This window comes from Vanellus vanellus, assembly GCF_965231255.1.
Source record: "Vanellus vanellus genome assembly, chromosome: 28".
NCBI classification, from domain to species: Eukaryota; Metazoa; Chordata; class Aves; order Charadriiformes; family Charadriidae; genus Vanellus; species Vanellus vanellus.
In genome coordinates, this window is record NC_138933.1 from 697,491 (window position 1) to 714,740 (window position 17,250).

Below are 17,250 nucleotides of genomic sequence, written 5' to 3' on the forward strand. Positions count from 1 at the left end.
TTATAAATGAGCTTTTTTAAGCCCCCACCGCTCGTCTCCCCGCCTGAAGCTCACGTTAAGGGGGTTTAAGCGGATAAACGTGACGGGCGATGCTTTGAATTCCTGCCCATTATCCCAGTGACCGTAAAACCCTTCCCTGGCTGCCCCCAAAATAATAAACCCCACTCCTCCGCCTACAAGCAGCGACCGCCACAGCTACTCGAGACACATTCACCCTTTATAAATAACCCCAAGAAGTTAAGAAACCAACAAAAAAAAAAAATCAAAAAACCAAAAAACCTTTAACTGCCCCAAAGACTCAACATTTTTGCAAGAACTTCGTTTTACGAAATGCTTTAATTTAGCGGGCTTTGCTGCCGAGATTAATTTACGGCTTGTTGTGCACGGCCGCAAAACTCTCCCACCCCGTCCCCTATACGCACACAATCCTTTATTGTCTAGATGTTTACTCTCAAGGGGGAATTTTTAGGACTTTCGTGGTTTTATTGTTTTAATCCGGCGTATAAAAAGAAAAAAAATTCTTTGAGCAAACCAGTTGGTAGGAGGGCTTGGGAAGCGGCGGTGCAGTTTCGCAGCTCGCATCATTAAGCAGGTGTTAAATAAACGCGACGCCGCGCTCCTCCCGAGGTTTACCGCGGCGGGAGATTTGCCGGGCGGCGTTTTTCAGAACGGCGGGGATGTTCCCGAGCCGACAGCTCAGCCTTTTTTCTTTTTTGCACCGACCCTTGGCTTTGGTTTACCTGCTTTAGCCTAAATTCCTCCAGACGGTCCCACCGACCCGGGGAAAGGGTGAACGGTGGCGAAGGGAAATAAAAAAAATCCCCCTCTTTCCACCTTCTGCGCAACAAAGGGGATTTCTGCACATCGGCCATGTGCCCTCTTCTTTACGCACCGCGAAGAAAAAGGCCAAAAGGTGCTTTTTTTTCTTTTCTTCCCCCCCCCCATCCCCTCCCTCCTTTCCGACACGGCACACGCCAGCGCTTCAGTGCGGCCGCGGCGCCGCGAGCCCCAGCGGTGGGTGGGATAACGCAGCCCTCAGCCCAACGCGTCCATCGCTCCTTCGCAAACCTCACGTCTCCTCCCGCGTCAAAAGAGCCCCTCGAAATAAAGGGTTTTATTGTGAACTTTTACACCTCAACCCGAGAACCGGCTCTTTAAAGGAAGGTTCTCATGCAAAGCGGCAACCACCGAGGGGAGAGAAGCGTTACCCAAAAAACCCCTAAAGCTTAAAGAGTAAAAACAAAAAAAAAAAAAAAGCATGACTATAAATCACTTCTATGAATAGCTCCGCTTTCATTCTCAGCTCTGACACGAAATCTCTAGAAAGGACCTGAGATATTACGGCATAAAGGTGGGTTTGTGGTTTTTTTTCCACCCCACTCTCCAGCACGGAGACGATGGGGTTTGTTGTGTTGTTTTTTTTTTTTCTCCTCCCCGCCGAGCGAGCGCAGAAGGACACGGCATCTCCTGTTTGTCCGTACTCCGGCACCATCGCCGGCGGAGAGCCGCATCCGTGGCCCGACCGTGCTGCTCTGCGCCAGCGGAGATGCCGGCCCGGCTGCCGCAGAGGGGCGGAGCGGTTTCCACCAGCCAACAATGCCCGGAGAGCATCCTTGGGAATAAGGGGAAAAAAAAAGAAAAAAAAAAAGAAAAAAAAAAAAAAAAAAAAGAGAGAGGATTTGAGCTGGTTTCCAATTAGCAAAAGCCGTCTCTAACCGCCTCCTCGTGTCTTCGCAAAGCTCCGTTGTGTCTTCTCAGGGTCAGAGAACTCACGAAAGGGGGGAAAAGGGCTCATGAAAACAAAAAAAATCCCCCCCCCCCGGTTATTTAGATATTGAAATAAAAGCAGGTCGTGGGGTTGTTGGGTTACTAATAAATGCGTATAGGGACCACGAAGCCAAAGGAAAACATGTGTCTTTCTCCTCCTGACCCTCCTCAGCATCGTTTTTTGGGGGGAAGGAGATGGAATTCCCAGGCAGAGTCCCCCCTTCTTGTTTGTTTGTTTGGTTTTTTTTGTCCTTACGCGACAATTTAGCAGGATTTTATGCAAGAAGTTGACAGAAAACGCTGCATACTCGTGCGCCGTTTTGGAAATTAAACGTATCCCTGACGGCAGGATAACGAGGCCTTTGTCAAAGGGACATGCTGCATCCGCGCTTGGGGGAGCAAATTACCTGTTCGCGCAGTAAAATGTTCAGGATTTTCACAGAGATTAACAGACAGGCAGCAAGTCAGGCTTCCAACAACAACAATAACGACAAATCACGAAACCAAAAGTCCTCAAAAGATTGTTTTTAACATAAGGAAATATTTGGCTGGCCAAGAAAAAAACCAAAACAAAACAAAAAAAACAAACAAAAAAACCCCACCAGCTCAAAAGCGGCAGGAAAAGCCCAAAAGCGGCAGGAAAAGCCCAAAAGCGGCAGGAAAAGCCCAAAAGCGGCAGGAAAAGCCCAAAAGCGGCAGGAAAAGCCCAAAAGCGGCAGGAAAAGCCTCAACATTGAGCGTAAGGCAGGTTTTCATTGTACCTTAAAATCTCCTTTCCTCCTTCCCACCCAACCTTCCTCCCTCTAAAACCTCCAAACTCCCTTTGCCCTATTTCTCATTCGCTTTAGGAGGGGGACGGTGTACCCAGCAGGGACGAAAAACGGGTTTTGCAGTTCCCGAGATAAGCTCATGTGAGGTTAAACTCAAAATCCGCCGCCGCCACCACCACCGCGGTCAACCGTGGCAGCGCCGACAGGTTCTCGGACCGCGAGAGCACGAAGCCACCGGCAGCGTTCCGCTCCCGTCGAGCTCAAGACCGCAAGAAAGCTTTTACATCAGTCTAATTTCAAGTTAATCAAAGGAGCCGGCTCAATTTACGGCTTCGCGCCGGCAGCTCAAACGCAGTTTGCGTTTCGGAGACGGCTTTGGGTAAGGACCGGGCTGAGATGATCTCGTTCAGAGCAGGAACTCTGCGGTTGTGGAAACGGCCTTAAATCATAAAGGGGAAGGAAAGCGTTCCCCGCAAGCGCGCGGCCGCGTTCCTTTCGGGATATTTTTTGCAGCACTGATCATGTTCCCGAGAAAGGGGAAACCCTCCCTCTGTGTTCCACCCCCCCCCCCCCCCCCCCCCCCCCAAATGTGGAAACCGGCTCACGGGCTGGAAAGAACCAGGATACCACTCGGTTAAAAAAAAAAAAAAAGAAAAAGAAAAAAATAAAAACAAACAAACAAAAAAAACCCCAACCAAACACCCCCCCCTCCCCCCCAAAAAACTAAAATAAATAAAAAATTTTAAATTTTTAGAAGCAAACCAGAAATTTAGATTTTTGGAGAATCAAACCGGAAATTTAGATTTTTGGAGAATCAAACCGGAAATTTAGATTTTTGGAGAATCAAACCGGAAATTTAGATTTTTTTTTTTTAGAAACAAACCAGAAATTTAAATTTTTCGAAACCTTGCAGCATCTGCGAAACTCCAGACCCGATTCCATGGGGCTTCGCTGGCGCGTGCTGCAGGAGGGGGGACGTGGACGGGGGCTCTCCCACACCCCCCACACCCCCTCCGCCGAGAGGAGGCGAGAATGACAATACCCTCTACGAAATAATGACCCACTCCTCCCCAAAATGAAGCGTGCCCACGGAGGGCTGCCCCGCCAAACCTGCGCCCCCCGGCGCCGCGCAGAGGCTGCTTTGCAGGCAGGGGATGCTCTGCGGCGGCAACGACTGCTGCCGGCTCTCCTTCCCGCGCAGGCAGCATCCATCCACCCCAGTAAAGGGGCACTGGTAACCGGGACATACCCAAATTCATATAAAGATATACGCGGATATACATATATGATTGTTTATAAAGGAACACAGCCTGGCCTACGCTCTCTCTATATATATTTATAATTGCTGAGTCGGCAAGTCACCCACGGGAAAGCAGATGGCTCAACAGCGCAGCGTTCCCTGGAAATACGGCTTTGCCGTTCCTCCGCGCCCTTCCTCTGCCCCCAGGAAGGTTAAACCCAGTTTTTAAAGCGGCTTGCGAAGAAAACCGTGCCGCTGCCTTCCAGCTTTTGTCGTGTGTCGTCCCCCCCCCCCCCCCTCCCCAAATCTCACCGGCGGGAGGGGGTTCCCTTTGAAACACAGCCCCGAAACGCACCTTCCCCGGCGGTGGGTGATGCGATTTGTGACCGGTTGGAAGAACCCTTTGGGACAAGAGGTGCTCCAAAAGGGCAATTTCGAGCCATTACGGTCTATTCGATTGCCACGCGAAAAGAGGTTTACCGACCGCCTGCCGCCTTGTATACTCCCGTTTTTACGCCGAAATGAACAAGCACGCTAACGAAGCGGGGGGAGAGCGTGCCCGAGACAGCGAGGCAACGCTCTGCAGCCCCGGCTCGTCCTCCGGTGGTGTTTTCTTTGGGAGGCCCTACATTAAAGCCGGCTTCTGCATATTTTAAGGCGTTATTAGGTATTTTACAGCCTCGGCACAGCACCTCTAAAACGGTAAGAGGGGGAAAAAACCAGGCAGCTAATTCCTCCGAATCCAGAGGTGCCGTTTCTTCCGTTTAATTGCTGCAGCGGCCAACGCGGCTGGGAAATCCTAACGAGGGCTTGTCGCAGAAGAGGCATTCGCCGGGACAGAAAGGTAAAAGCTATCGCCAAACCTCACTGCACCTCCAGAGCAAGAAGCCAAAGTCACAGCCCGGATTTTTCTGCGAAAAGCCGAACCGGAAAGGAACTAACGTGGGTTAAAGTTAACTTCATCTCCTCTACGTACGCGTTAAACCCAATTCGCGCTAGTAAGCAATTACTTCAGGCAAAAAAACAACCCCACAGATATATTTCACCAAGCAGGTCGGGGAGGTTTCTAGAGAAAGCCGCAGCAGAGCCTTATCAAGCATGTCCACTGCGGCTCCCAGAGACTTTCCGCCAGCCAACCCCCCCCCCCCCTCTCCCCGCCGCAACGCGCAGTGCGCGCAGGAGGAGGAGGAGGACACTGCGACAGCTGAAAATACACATAAATGAGAGCTCCCGGATCGATTTTGCTTCAATGCCTGCCCTTTAAAACAGGTCCCCCTCCCCGCACGGCCGCGGGGGTGGCCGTCCCTGCGCGGGAGGGAAGAGCGGCTCTCGCACACTCAGCCCTTCGCACGTGGCTGCCGAAGGGAGAGCAGCTCCGCGCGCTCGTGGCATCGCAGAGTTTCTGCCTACAAACGTTCCCAGTCGCCAGGTTACGCCGCTTTCCCGTCTTCCGATGAAGGGGTTTTATTTTTTAAAAAACTAAAACCAAACAAATCGCCCTACACGAAACATCTCACCCCGAGAGATGGAGGGGAAAATCTCGCAGGGGTTGGGGGGGGGGTGTGTGTGTCTGCGTCTCTGCATCCCGCTCTCAGCATCCCGGATGTCAAAGGCTGTCCCAGAAGGTATTTTGGCAGCGGGGTTAAAGCCCCGGAAGGGTTATTCACCTGCAAAAGGAGCAGCGGAGAGTGAGAAAAGCGGCAGGGAAGCGGAGAGGACACCGGTGGCTCTCCCAGTGGCAGTCCCACCTCCCAGTCGGCCGCACGCCCGTGCAGGGACCGGGTGTCGCAACCATCCCCGCATCCCCGGCACCGCAGCAGCCACCCCGGGGCGTGGGGGGTTATCATTAAACAACGTGCGGAGAAAGGCAGCGAAATACGAGGAATCAGCAAGTGCGAGAAAGGGGGTGAGGGATGAAAACCAAACCCCCGCGCTGGGGGGAGGTGGGGGGTGAGAGATGGCACGAGGTCATCCATCGCCCGTCCCCGGCATTAATGAAAAAAAAGAAAGGACACCGAGGTGGAGGACTACAGTCCGGAGCTGCGACAGCAAACGCATCCCGCTGGCAGCAGGGAGATGCCGGCGCAAAGCCCTTGGAAAAAAAAAAAAAAAGCCTTTTTTTTTTTGCCCCCCACCCGGCCAAGACGGCTCTCCCGGCTGCTGCTCCGCAGGGCGAGGGGATTCCAGGCTCCGTGTGGCCAAACCGCCTGCTCGGCCCCCGGCTTCCCAAATCGCCCCAAAAAGGCCGTCAGCACGTGCCGAGAACCCCAAAGCAACCAACGGGCTAAAAACACGGCTCCTAATTAATCCCTAAATCAGCCAGAGGGGACGCAAAGATGTTTTCCCGCAAAGAACGAACCACCGGTGTGTCACGTTATTAAAAGTTTGAGGGTTTGGGTTTTGTTTTTTTTTTTTTTTCCTTCCTGGAACTGCAGGATTCGCGCAGAGGTCCAGCGAGTCCTTTGGCATCCAGGCTGTTATTTAGAAAAAGGGGAATTTGGAACGCTGTCCGGACCTGTTTCCATCTGACAGACAAGTGTCTGCGGCGGTTCAGTGCCGCGCACACGTGCTGCCAATGCAAAGCAGAGCCGGCGTTCTCGGCACCGGCCGTGAATCCCAGCCGTAGGAATGATAAAAGATTTTAACTTACAGGAAACGCCACTATTAAATAATATTTAAGCCTTAATTATATTTTAAAACAGCCATTTTAGGGGAAAAAAAAAAAAAAAAAAAGAAGTTCTATTATAGTGCTTTTGTAGTTAAAGGTCTGTCAACATTTCCATTTTAAACCTTCATTTCTAGGGGGTTTATAATTCGGTCATAAAAATTCATTCTAGACTGGAACTTGGCATACAGGGGCTCAGCCTAGGAGCAATATTTTTTATTATCCAATTTGGTTTAAATTGGCTTGGCCGTTTTTTAAGTTATAGGAGTGTAAAAAATAAACGTTTACTGGTTTCAGATGCCTTCTCCAGCTTATTATTATTCAAAATTAGCTTTTCTCCTCCCCACCTCCAAAAATACCTTCGGCAAGAGGTAGGAGAGAACGTTTTACCCCGCCGACAATACACGAGTTACAATTCAAATTAATTCGCTCCTTTTGATGCTAACAACCTAAAGAATTACTATAACCCACCACTACTTTTACGCGGACCCATTACATACTGTAACCGCTCAGAGATTTGCGCAGCATCTGCCATTTTGTGCTCGATGCGCAGGTACTGCAGCTGTAAAGGCCTTAATTTGAAATAAATAATTAACTCTGGAAACCTGCATTCCTGTAAAATACCAGAAGACCTTTAACCAAGATGTTTCTCTGCAGATTTTTTTTTTTTTTTTTTTTCCTTTCAGCTGCGGCGGCTTCAAATAAAACGCTGCAGATGTGAAGCGAGCGGGCGTATACAGCCAGGAATTCCTCGCCGCACAGCTTCAGACGTTTCTTTCCATTTAAAAAACCAGAAAAGAAACTCTGAGTTTATGGCTCAGCTCTTCAAATCACTCGGGTGCAGTAGGGACACAACGTAGACGTGACTTCGCATGTTAACTACCGACAAGGGGTAGCTGTGCCCAAGCATAACAAAAAAGCTCGGAGAAGGATTTTATTCTCACTCCGTCTTTAACATCCGCAATTTTTCATTTTAATATTTGGCTGGTAGAGAGCCGGGGATGGAGGGGGAGGGGGGGGGGGGGGGAAAATCAGCCGCAGCTCGACCCCAACGGGGAGAGACCCTTTTGGGCACACGGGAGAAGTCTTTGTGCCTGGGGCCACCTGGCAAAGGGCTCACGGGAGGATGGGAACTGCTTCCCCTGCGATCCGGCCCTTCGCCAGGGTCCTCCCGGTGACACGTGGCCAGCCCCACGGCACTGTGGTGTCCGATGCCCCTGGAGCTGAGCCCCAACGTCCGTCATGACACGTAACCCTGGAAGGGGCGGCTGCCAGTCCTGCTCTTGCCTTGCCGCTCTCACCGGTCCAGCTTCGGCGACCGACGTTATCTTCTGCTCCGCAGAAGCCGCTCTCCCAACGAATAAAGCTCAGATTTCCAAAGACGTAACAGCTCCTGCCTCATTAAACGAGTGGGTGTCAGGAGCCCGAATTCTTTAGGAAAAAACACCCCGCGCCTGCGGCCAAGTCCAGTCCCACTCAGTCCCCGTGCCAGGCCAGTAACAATTTCTACCGGAGGACAGGGTGTCATAACTCTGCTTAATAAGCATTTAAACTCCTGTTTGCTCTAACAGCAGGCAGCCGATGGGGCTGAAGTTCCTCAAAAGATTTGATTTTTAACTCACTGAATTTCTTACGCAGTTCGGCCGCCTTCCCTTCGCAAGCTTCGGGACCAAAATCTCAAGAGACGGACCTGAAGGAGGCTGTTACAGCAACACACAAGTTCTTTCTTTCTGGACACGCTCATATTCAAACTGAACCCATTGGTGGTCCCGCGCCGGGGCCGGCAGCAAACTCCAGCAGGGCTGAGACGTTCCTCTGGATCTCCTCACGTTGAGTAAAAGGGACTCCTGGCGGCGTCGAGAGAGGGAATATCGTCTTACCTTTTGCTTTACGCCATAACTGGAAGGAGACACGGGCGCTAACAACCCAAACCTTTGACGTTACGGCAGAAGAAAGATGGTTTGTTGTAGAGCAAAGGGGCACAGGCGCTTTCTTCCTCTCACCTCTGGGCTGCTCTACACACCTACCGACTCGCTTCACTATATTATTCTGCCTCTTTTAATCACAAGAGGTTGTCTTGAAACATCTGCTTCCACTGAGGACCTTCAGCCACCGACAGACCTGCAGAGACAGGGGCAAGGCTCATTCCTCGTCCCGGTGGAGCTGGTCCCTACCCAAAAATGGGATGAAGATACACTTGCACCCTCAGCAAGTTTGGCGATGGCAGCAAGCTGCGTGGAGTGGTTGACACACTGGAGAGAAGGGATGCCGTCCAGAGGGACCGGGACAGTCTGGAGAAGTGGGCCCATGCCAACCGCATGAAGTTCAACCAGGCCAAGTGCAAGGTCCTACATCTGGGTCGGGGCAATCCCAAGCACAAATCCAGACTGGGGGGAGAACGGATGGAGAGCAGCCCTGAGGAGAAGACCCTGGGGCTGCTGACTCATGAGAAGCTCAACATGAGCCGACAACGTGCGATCGCAGCCCAAAGGCCAATCGTATCCTGAGCTGCATCCCTGGCAGCGTGGCCAGCAGGGCGAGGGGGGGATTGTGCCCCTCTGCTGCGCTCTGCTCTGGGGAGACCCCCCTGCAGTGCTGCCTCCAGCTTGGGGGCATCAGCACAGGAGAGACATGGACCTGGTGGAGTAGGGCCGGAGGAGGCCCCGGAGATGCTGGGAGGGCTGGAGCCCCTCTGCTGGGAGGACAGGCTGGGAGAGGTGGGGGGGTTCAGCCTGGAGAAGAGAAGGCTCCGGGGAGACCTCAGAGCCCCTTCCAGTGCTTAAAGGGGCTCCAGGAGAGTGGGGAGGGACTCTGGATCAGGGAGGGGAGCCGTGGGACATGGGGGAATGGTTTTACACTGAAAGAGGGGAGATTTAGGTGAGATATTAGGAAGAAACTTTTCACTCTGAGGGCGGTGAGCCCCTGGCACAGGTTGCCCCGAGAAGCTGTGGCTGCCCCATCCCTGGAGGTGTTCAAGGCCAGGTTAGACGGGGCTGGGAGCAGCCTGGGCTGGGGGAAGGTGTCCCTGCCCAGGGCAGGGGGGTGGAACTCCATGATCTTCGAGGTCCCTCCCAGCCCAAACCATTCTATGATTCTATGAAATCGCAGCTGAGGCTACCGACCGCGATAACTCCCAGGCTGGAAATCCCACGACCAACCTCTGAGCAGCCAAGGCACTGACTGGGAAACTCGGAAGCTTGAAGCGTGACAAGGAGAGCTCCCCGCTTCCTGGAAAGAGAAGAGGGCCATTTTTCCCCCTCTCTCCAGCAGGACTCTCATAAAAAAGGAATAATCTATATTCGTTTGGATTATACAAGCTACAAAACACACCTTAGCTTCAGTTCCACATTTAACCAATCACAGAAGCCATTTGTTGCCTCGTATATTACAAAGCAATAGAGATTTAAGGGATAATGGTCATGGCGGCAGAGTATACAAAGCAATAAACTGCTTTTGAGGTTGGTTAAATGCCAAGTGATGCTGAGGCCTCAATGCCATAAACATTATTTCTATTATATGACAAGATAAGAGGATACAATAAACCACAAAGAAGAAAAATCATTTTCTGGCCTCGTGAAAACTTCTGGGCTTCGCGTTTCTCGGACACCGCATGAGCATCACCTCAGTGGCACGGGTTTAAGGGGGATAAATTGTTAAATTAAGGGTGGGTTTAAAAAGCAAACGATTGTTTGAGGAAATGGCCTGTGTAACAGTAGCGCCGGAATTAGGACCCGAGTGATGATTTGTGTCACTTATAAAAAGTAAAACGGTGCGGAGTGGGGAGGCAGGGGCGAGGGGAAGGCTTGGTCCCGGTAGAATATATTCAATATTATGGCCCCTCCATTAGTTTGGGCAACAGGAGTGGACAAAATGGTTTTATTAATAAATATGTTCCTCCGTTATGACACTGCATAAAGCCTCCAGCATCCAGCACTCCCTGAGCCTTCAGGAGAGGAGCAGAAGAGGCACGACTGTTGGAGAGGAGGATCTATCCACCAAGCTACGCCTCCCGCTGCCAGCTCGCCTCCCCAAATCACCCATCGGGCACCCTGAGAGAGGTTTAACACAGTTCTACAAAGGAGGACACAGAGCCAAACGCCAGGCGACTTCCCCCTGCCACCACCAGCTCTTGGTAACGAAGCAGAGCCAGCACAAACCTGGTTTCTATGGTTTGGGTTGGGAGGAACCTTGAAGATCATCCAGTTCCCCTCCTTGCCCTGGGCAGGGACACCTCCCCCCAGCCCAGGTTGCTCCCAGCCCTGTCCAACCTGGCCTCGAACACCTCCAGGGATGGGGCAGCCACAGCTTCTCGGGGCAACCTGCGCCAGGAGCTCACCGCCCTCACAGGCAACAATTTCTTCCCAATATCTCACCTAAATCTCCTCTCTTCCAGTTTAAAACTGTTCCTCCTCATCCCATCACTCCCCTCCCTGATCCAGAGTCCCTCCCCAGCTCTCCTGGAGCCCCTTTAGGCACTGGAAGGGGCTCTGAGGTCTTCCCAGAGCCTTCTCTTCTCCAGGCTGAACATCTGAAGCCCTTGCCTTCCTTTCAGACCTTTGCTCCAGATGCCTTAGACAGGACGGCCGAAGTTTTAATTACCTTGTGTTAATGAGTCAGAGCTGTCTCATTACGCAGACTTAGTTAATACCTTTCAACTTTAATGGCAATGCTGAAGTTTACAGCCAACACTCGGTTGCGCTAAGGCGGCCTTTCATCACTCAGTATGTTTTAAATGGGATTAGAAGATTTTAATAATGATTAGCGGCGCACACGCCCCCTCCCCAGATTAGTTTCACTTAAGAGATTCAATGAAAGCCTCACTCGAGGCACCGCTCTATGTCTTTTGAAGACATTTCGGAGGCAGGGGACGCCTCTGCCTCCCTCCTCACCTTTGGGGCAGCCACATCCCCACTGGAGAACAGCTCTTCTCCCTCTCAACAGGGGGAAGGGGGTCGGGGAAAAATTTGTCACCTGTCCTCTTGGAGAAGAAACCAGACCAGTGACCTTGAGAAGAATCTTTTTTAAAAGCAGTATCTGCGGCACATTTAGAAGTCAGCTGTGTCACAGCAGACTCACTGTTGGGAAGCGGCCGTGTACGGAATCCAAAAATAACAACCATTAAAGACCTAGCAACCAAAACATGTTTACATCCCCACCAAAAGCCCACTCACTGCGATGATACGGGGGGTACAGCAAGATCTGCTCGGCTATTTTCGGTGGCTGTTCCCTCTTCCCCCTCCTCACTTCCCTGAAAAGTCAGCTTTACAGCTGCCTTCTACATAGAAAGAGTGAAGGAAAAGGAGGAAAAAAGGGCATACAGCGTAAGAGACGGGGCTGGTACCAGCTACAGAGGGAAAGCAGCAGCAAACGGTTCAAAGAAATCACACCAGAAAGCAAATGTTATCTTTTTTTCCTTTAAACTAAAGGGGGGAAATCACCACCGGCTTCAGAGTAATTGTCTCCAGTTCAAATCAGTTTGGCTCTGCTCTCCCTTCTCCTCCTCCCGTGACCTCCCATGCTACCGCGCGTCTCCACGCAGCGTTTGCAAGAGGCAGATCACTAATTTTAATGAGCGGAAAAGGACCGGGCGATTTATCCCCGTGCCCGCTGCCCCAGCTGACAGCGAAACCCAGAAGCCCACCCCGATTTACTCAGGACCACAGCAGTCTGTTCCCACGGGAGCAGCCCACCAAAATCCCCCCCTTCAAACAGGGGAATGCCCAAAAGAGCAGGAATCTGCAGGAATAAAAACACGCCACTGGATCAGGCGTAGGATCAAAAGTTTAGAAATTAAAGGAACGGAGACACCGGAGCCACCGCAGCAAAAGGACAGAGTCAGGCAGGCGTTATCCCAAAAATGTTGACCCTGATAACCAAAGAGGCTTCAACAGCCACCAACACCCTCCCATTCAAATGGCTTTTTTTCCTAAGCAAAATGTACCCAAAGGTCTTAAAGAATAAGGAAAAAAAAAAAAAAAAAAAGGCTGAATCCTGCAAGGAAGTCTTTCTTTCCAGTGCCAGCCACAGCCGGGCTTGGTTTTGAGCTGGGAAAAAGCTTCCCGTGCTGGGAGCAGTAACACAGCACCGCTTGGGCGGTGTACGCCTGGGTGGGAAACAAGAAAAAAAAAGCAAACAGATTACCTTCCAGAAAGCTGAAAATTGTGGATTGCACAGGCTCTGATGGGAGCTGTGGGCACTCAGCACCTGTGGGAAGGTCAGGATGGTTCTGCAGGAGATCCCACAGAGCTGACTGCCCCTTTTTGTCCCCCGTGTTTGAAGACAAAGGTCTCAATCGTCCGGAATGAGCTGAAGTAGGTACAACCCTTATTAAGGCTTCAACTTTTAACATGAGTCCGCATGAAGAAGTCACTTCTGACAGGACAATCCACGGCGGCTTGTCAAAGGTCGGGGTTTAGCGCCGAAAGGCAGCACAAGGAGGTCGAGCCCCGAAGCCAGCTGCTGGCCACTGCCAGCGCCCCAAACTTCAAATTCAGATTTATTTTTAACATTCAAAGCTAGCAATTGCGCGACCCTGTTCCAGCTCATTGCAACGATCCCATTTTACTCCGCTCGCCCCAGAAAGCGCAGCTCACCAAACATGACTTTTAGCTGATGATCCTCCTACGACGACGGTCTGTACGGCTCTCGGGCACTACAGGCGCGCGGTAGCGGTGAGCAGGGTTTGTAAAGGCTCTTAAAAACCTTCAACATGAAGCTGATGTACAGAATAGAGGACAAAAAAAAACGCACTAGGACTTACTTACAGGGAGAAGCTTGGGGCTCCGTGTATTTACTTAGTCTGAAGGACTGTTAAGGGGTGACTTGATCGGTCAGTAAACGCCTACGGACATCAGAAATTTGATAGGAAGGATCTTCTGTCTAATAAACAAAAATTAACGAGATCCACAGCCTGGAAGCTGCAGCTGAACAGGTTTAGACTGGAAATAAAGCATAATTTTTCCTTACCAGCGAGAGCAATTAACTATTAGAACAACTTAACCAAGGGCTGTGGTGAATTTTCCATCACTGGAAATATTTTAAATCAAGCTTGGATCATCATTATTTAATACACGCTCTGGTTTGAACAGGTATTGAAGGACGTTCTAGGAAACCGTGCACGAGGTCAGGTTAGATCACAATGAATCATACCGGTATGAATTACCCGGATTCTAACATTTCAATATTAACATGAAGAATTGTCAGAATTACCCATAAGCAGCAGTCTGGAACAGCGAAAGGAGGAAGCAACCACCTTTATATGTCATTTGTGGGAGATTGTGGGAGATTAAATTTAAATACATTGTTGTTTGCCTTAATTGCTTGTTTGAATCCGATTTTAAGGTTGTATGATTGAAGTCCTCACATCATTAAGTGCTCAAATACAGCTAATACATTTTATAAATGACTTGCACAATTTCACAGGCAAAGAAGTTCAAGATAAAAAGCAGCCTACAAAAAAAAAAAAAAAGAGAAAAAAAAAAAAAAAAAGAGGAAGATCACCTGCAAGTGGATAGAAAATGCTTCAGATGAGACTTGTGCTAGAATGACCAAAACGCTGTGAAGCCCTAACTGTGTATTTTCAAAGAGCCCCGGTCCCCAAGAGCGGCCAAATGAGATTTTTGACCTATTTCTGCACTCTAAAAATAAATGCGTCCCGGAATCCACACGCAGTCTCAAAGGACGTGCCCTGGGGATGCAGAATTATCTTTAATTTCAATTGAGAGACCCACAAAAGGCACAAAGACATTAAACATGCTGAAGAATCGGGGGAGTACCCTGGGACCGCTTAGAGCTCCCAAACGCTCACAGCCGTAACAGTTTGGCAACCCGACATGCAACGGTCGCCGCCAAGAAAACAAAGTGCGTGCACATCACTTAATATCTAATTAAAAGCCACAATTCCCCCCGCCCCTCCTTCTCCTGCTAAAAGCATCTTAGCGTTTTGAGGGTTCAAACGCTTCGGGAACAGACAAACCCAATTCTCCCTGGACTCCGCAGAGGGCTGTACATCCGCAGAAGCCCCAAGTCTCTAATAGCTCCAATTAAAACAGCCCCAGCAGTAATTGCACAATCCCCTCCACCATTAATAATGGCGTGGGAGTCGCTGAGACGCTGTACCACTGAGCGCTGGAGAGAACCCTAAGCTGGGTTTTGGGAAAGCACTAAAGCTTCATTGCAAAACCCAAGGAAAACGCGATGGAAAGGTGCCTTCCCGGGAGGGGGGAACCTACGAGAAAGGTCGTTATGACTGAAAAAGGGCATGTGACTCATTCAAAGCAATAATCGTTCGCCCTAGGAAAAGCAGCAAAAGTTTTGCAAGGCCGTAACCAACTCCGGCACGCTGTCCACAGAGGGAAAATTAACAATGGGGCTTTTTTTCCTTTTTTTTTTTTTTTTTTTGCAAGCCCAAAAATAGACTACAGCAGTTTGGGGTTCGCGTAACACAAACCATCAACTGTCACATTCTCAGCTGCTTTACGGAACACGCCATAGCAGCTAACTCATCCCCACGGAGAGCGAATACCCGTCCTTTGGTTAAACAGCCTTGAAGGAAGATGAGCAGCGTTATCAGAAAACATTAAGAGGAGATCAGCACGTTTTCTCTGGGCTGTGCGGGTCTCGTGGAAAACACCAGCAGAATAACAATACGCCACAAAGCAAGGCAGATTTCATTACTTTGGAGTGCCCGCACTTGCTCATAACTTGGATTTACACACTGCAAATCCTCTGATCTGATTACCTCCAGTGATCACGTAAAACACCGGCTTTAAACTCTTTGCCTCAGTGATAAAACAGCCACTTTGATTCACAACGACACATTCACAATAAAGTATACTGTAAACGTACCTGTCCACAGCCGGGGGCATTGCACACAAACGGCCTGTCGTCTCCCATATTTCATGCAGCTGAACGAAGCTGAGGAGAAAGGAGAGAAGAGGAAATTGTTAAATAAGCTAAAAAAAATTAAAAATATCAAGAGCAGAAGCTGCCCTTTGCAGGGCTGTAATTAATCAACGCCACACTCGCCGGGAAGGAGGATCTCTGTGCCTTAGACACAACCAGGGAAGAGAAATGAATCCAACCCAAGTTTAAATAAGACTTCGGAGGGCCCAGTCGATTTTTCACGCACGGAGAGAAGACGCGGTGTCGGGGCTGGAAGGGCTCATTGGGCACCGCGGCAGTGAGACAGCGCGGGGCAGCGGGTGGGAAAGGAGCAGGGGTTTTCCACGCCTGGGCTCCCAACCACAGCCCGCCGCCGATTCTCCGGAGGACCATGGAACTTTCTGCCTCTCAGCATCACCGCCTGCAAGACGGGGACATCGCTCATCTCTTGCGAAGGACGGGACGGCGGGCGTCGAGGAAGGGCACAACCTGCTTCGCCCTCCCTCAGTATTCACAAGCACAGACACATAAGCAAAGACAGTGACAATCTACAGGAAAAAAAAAAAAATAAAAGAGCAAGCAAGAAGCGATCAAATAAATCCAAGTCCTCTCCACGTACAAGTTATATTTTCAATGGGAGAGAACTAAAATTTGTCATTTAATTAATTAAGGGATTATAGGAGTGGTGCTCCGTTTTACAAGGCAATAATCTGGCTCCCTAGTGGGTAAACTACAAGGCTGATGGCAGGGGTAGTTTATCACAGATTATAGCCAAGGATAACAAAACACTCAGTCCTATTATGCTACAAGTGGAGCTATTCTTATTAATAAAAAATAAGAGTAAATAAAGTAACCCCCACCACCTCAAATTCAAGAAATAATGGTTCCCTCCACCCACTGGTGTTTTTATAGCAGGATTTTAAAAAGCTATAATAAAGCAAACGCTATCTCTTCAGGGGGTTGACTGCGCGAACACGTTCTGGCTGTTCACGTCGCTTCCAGCATCTCTTACTCCAAGTTCGGCGCTTGGCGTCAGCGATGCATGTCGGCTCGCTACAGCCAAGAGCAGAAATGAAACCCGAACGCGGCCAAAACGCCTTCACGAAGACACAGGCTCTTTTAGTTAGCTTTTTGCATTTCTAACCATTAATACACGCACGCACAGAGCATGGGGTGGAGGAGGGTGGGGAGACTCGTTATTTTTAGGAGCTATATGAGAAAGTGCTCCAAGAATGTGACTTAGCAGCGGAGGGTGAACGCATCTGCTGCAGAAAAACAGTCCCCTTCTGCTTTTATTGAAAAGACACAGAAATCAGTTATTGCTGAATATGAAAAAACGATTATTTTTCTATTCCCACGTGCTAGAGCAGCGTGCAGCTAAAATGGGAGGCTACCAGCGATGGAATTCCCCTCCCTGAGCGCTGGTTCAGCCGCAGCGCACAACAGCAACAACCAAAAACTTGGGAGAAAGCAGCTGCCAATTCTCGTCCCAGGAAAAGGGGAGAGAGGTCCACACCGCCAGACTATGTTTGGATTTATTAAGCAAAACTCCAGGGCCTCCGCAAACACGAACTCACAAAGGATAAATAGCCCTCTCACAAATGGAACGGGCGAGCGGCCAAAACGCTCCCTAGCATAGGACAAGCGGAATACTAAAGGCAACAAAGACAGCCAGGAACATCCACCCACCGCAGCAGCCCCCCGGGAAAGTTCACAGATGCGAAACGGTGCTCACGGAGCTGGAGGGTGGTGCGGCAGGAGAGGAGATGGGAAGATTAAGTCACGGTGAAGAGCCTTAAGGTGAGGTGGGTGCAGGTGACAGCACGGTGAAGCTGAGTGGGGACACGTTAATGAGGTAGGACTCCACGTGCCATCCCTCTGAACGGCCACCAAAGCTCCAAAGCGGGAACTTGAGAAACCAAAAT

At 50.2% G+C, this 17,250-nt stretch overlaps 1 protein-coding gene across 1 annotated transcript in view; it reads right to left on the reverse strand.

Annotated features, from left to right (window-relative positions):
• The window catches only part of LOC309682310 (cyclic AMP-dependent transcription factor ATF-7), a 70,499-nt gene that overhangs the window by 33,845 nt on the left and 19,404 nt on the right, over positions 1–17,250 (reverse strand). Inside the window, exon 2 of the mRNA XM_082496380.1 lies at positions 15,290–15,358. Within this exon, the coding sequence (XP_082352506.1) occupies positions 15,290–15,337 (48 nt within the window). The 5' untranslated portion in view covers positions 15,338–15,358. The remainder of the gene's footprint in view (positions 1–15,289; positions 15,359–17,250) is intronic.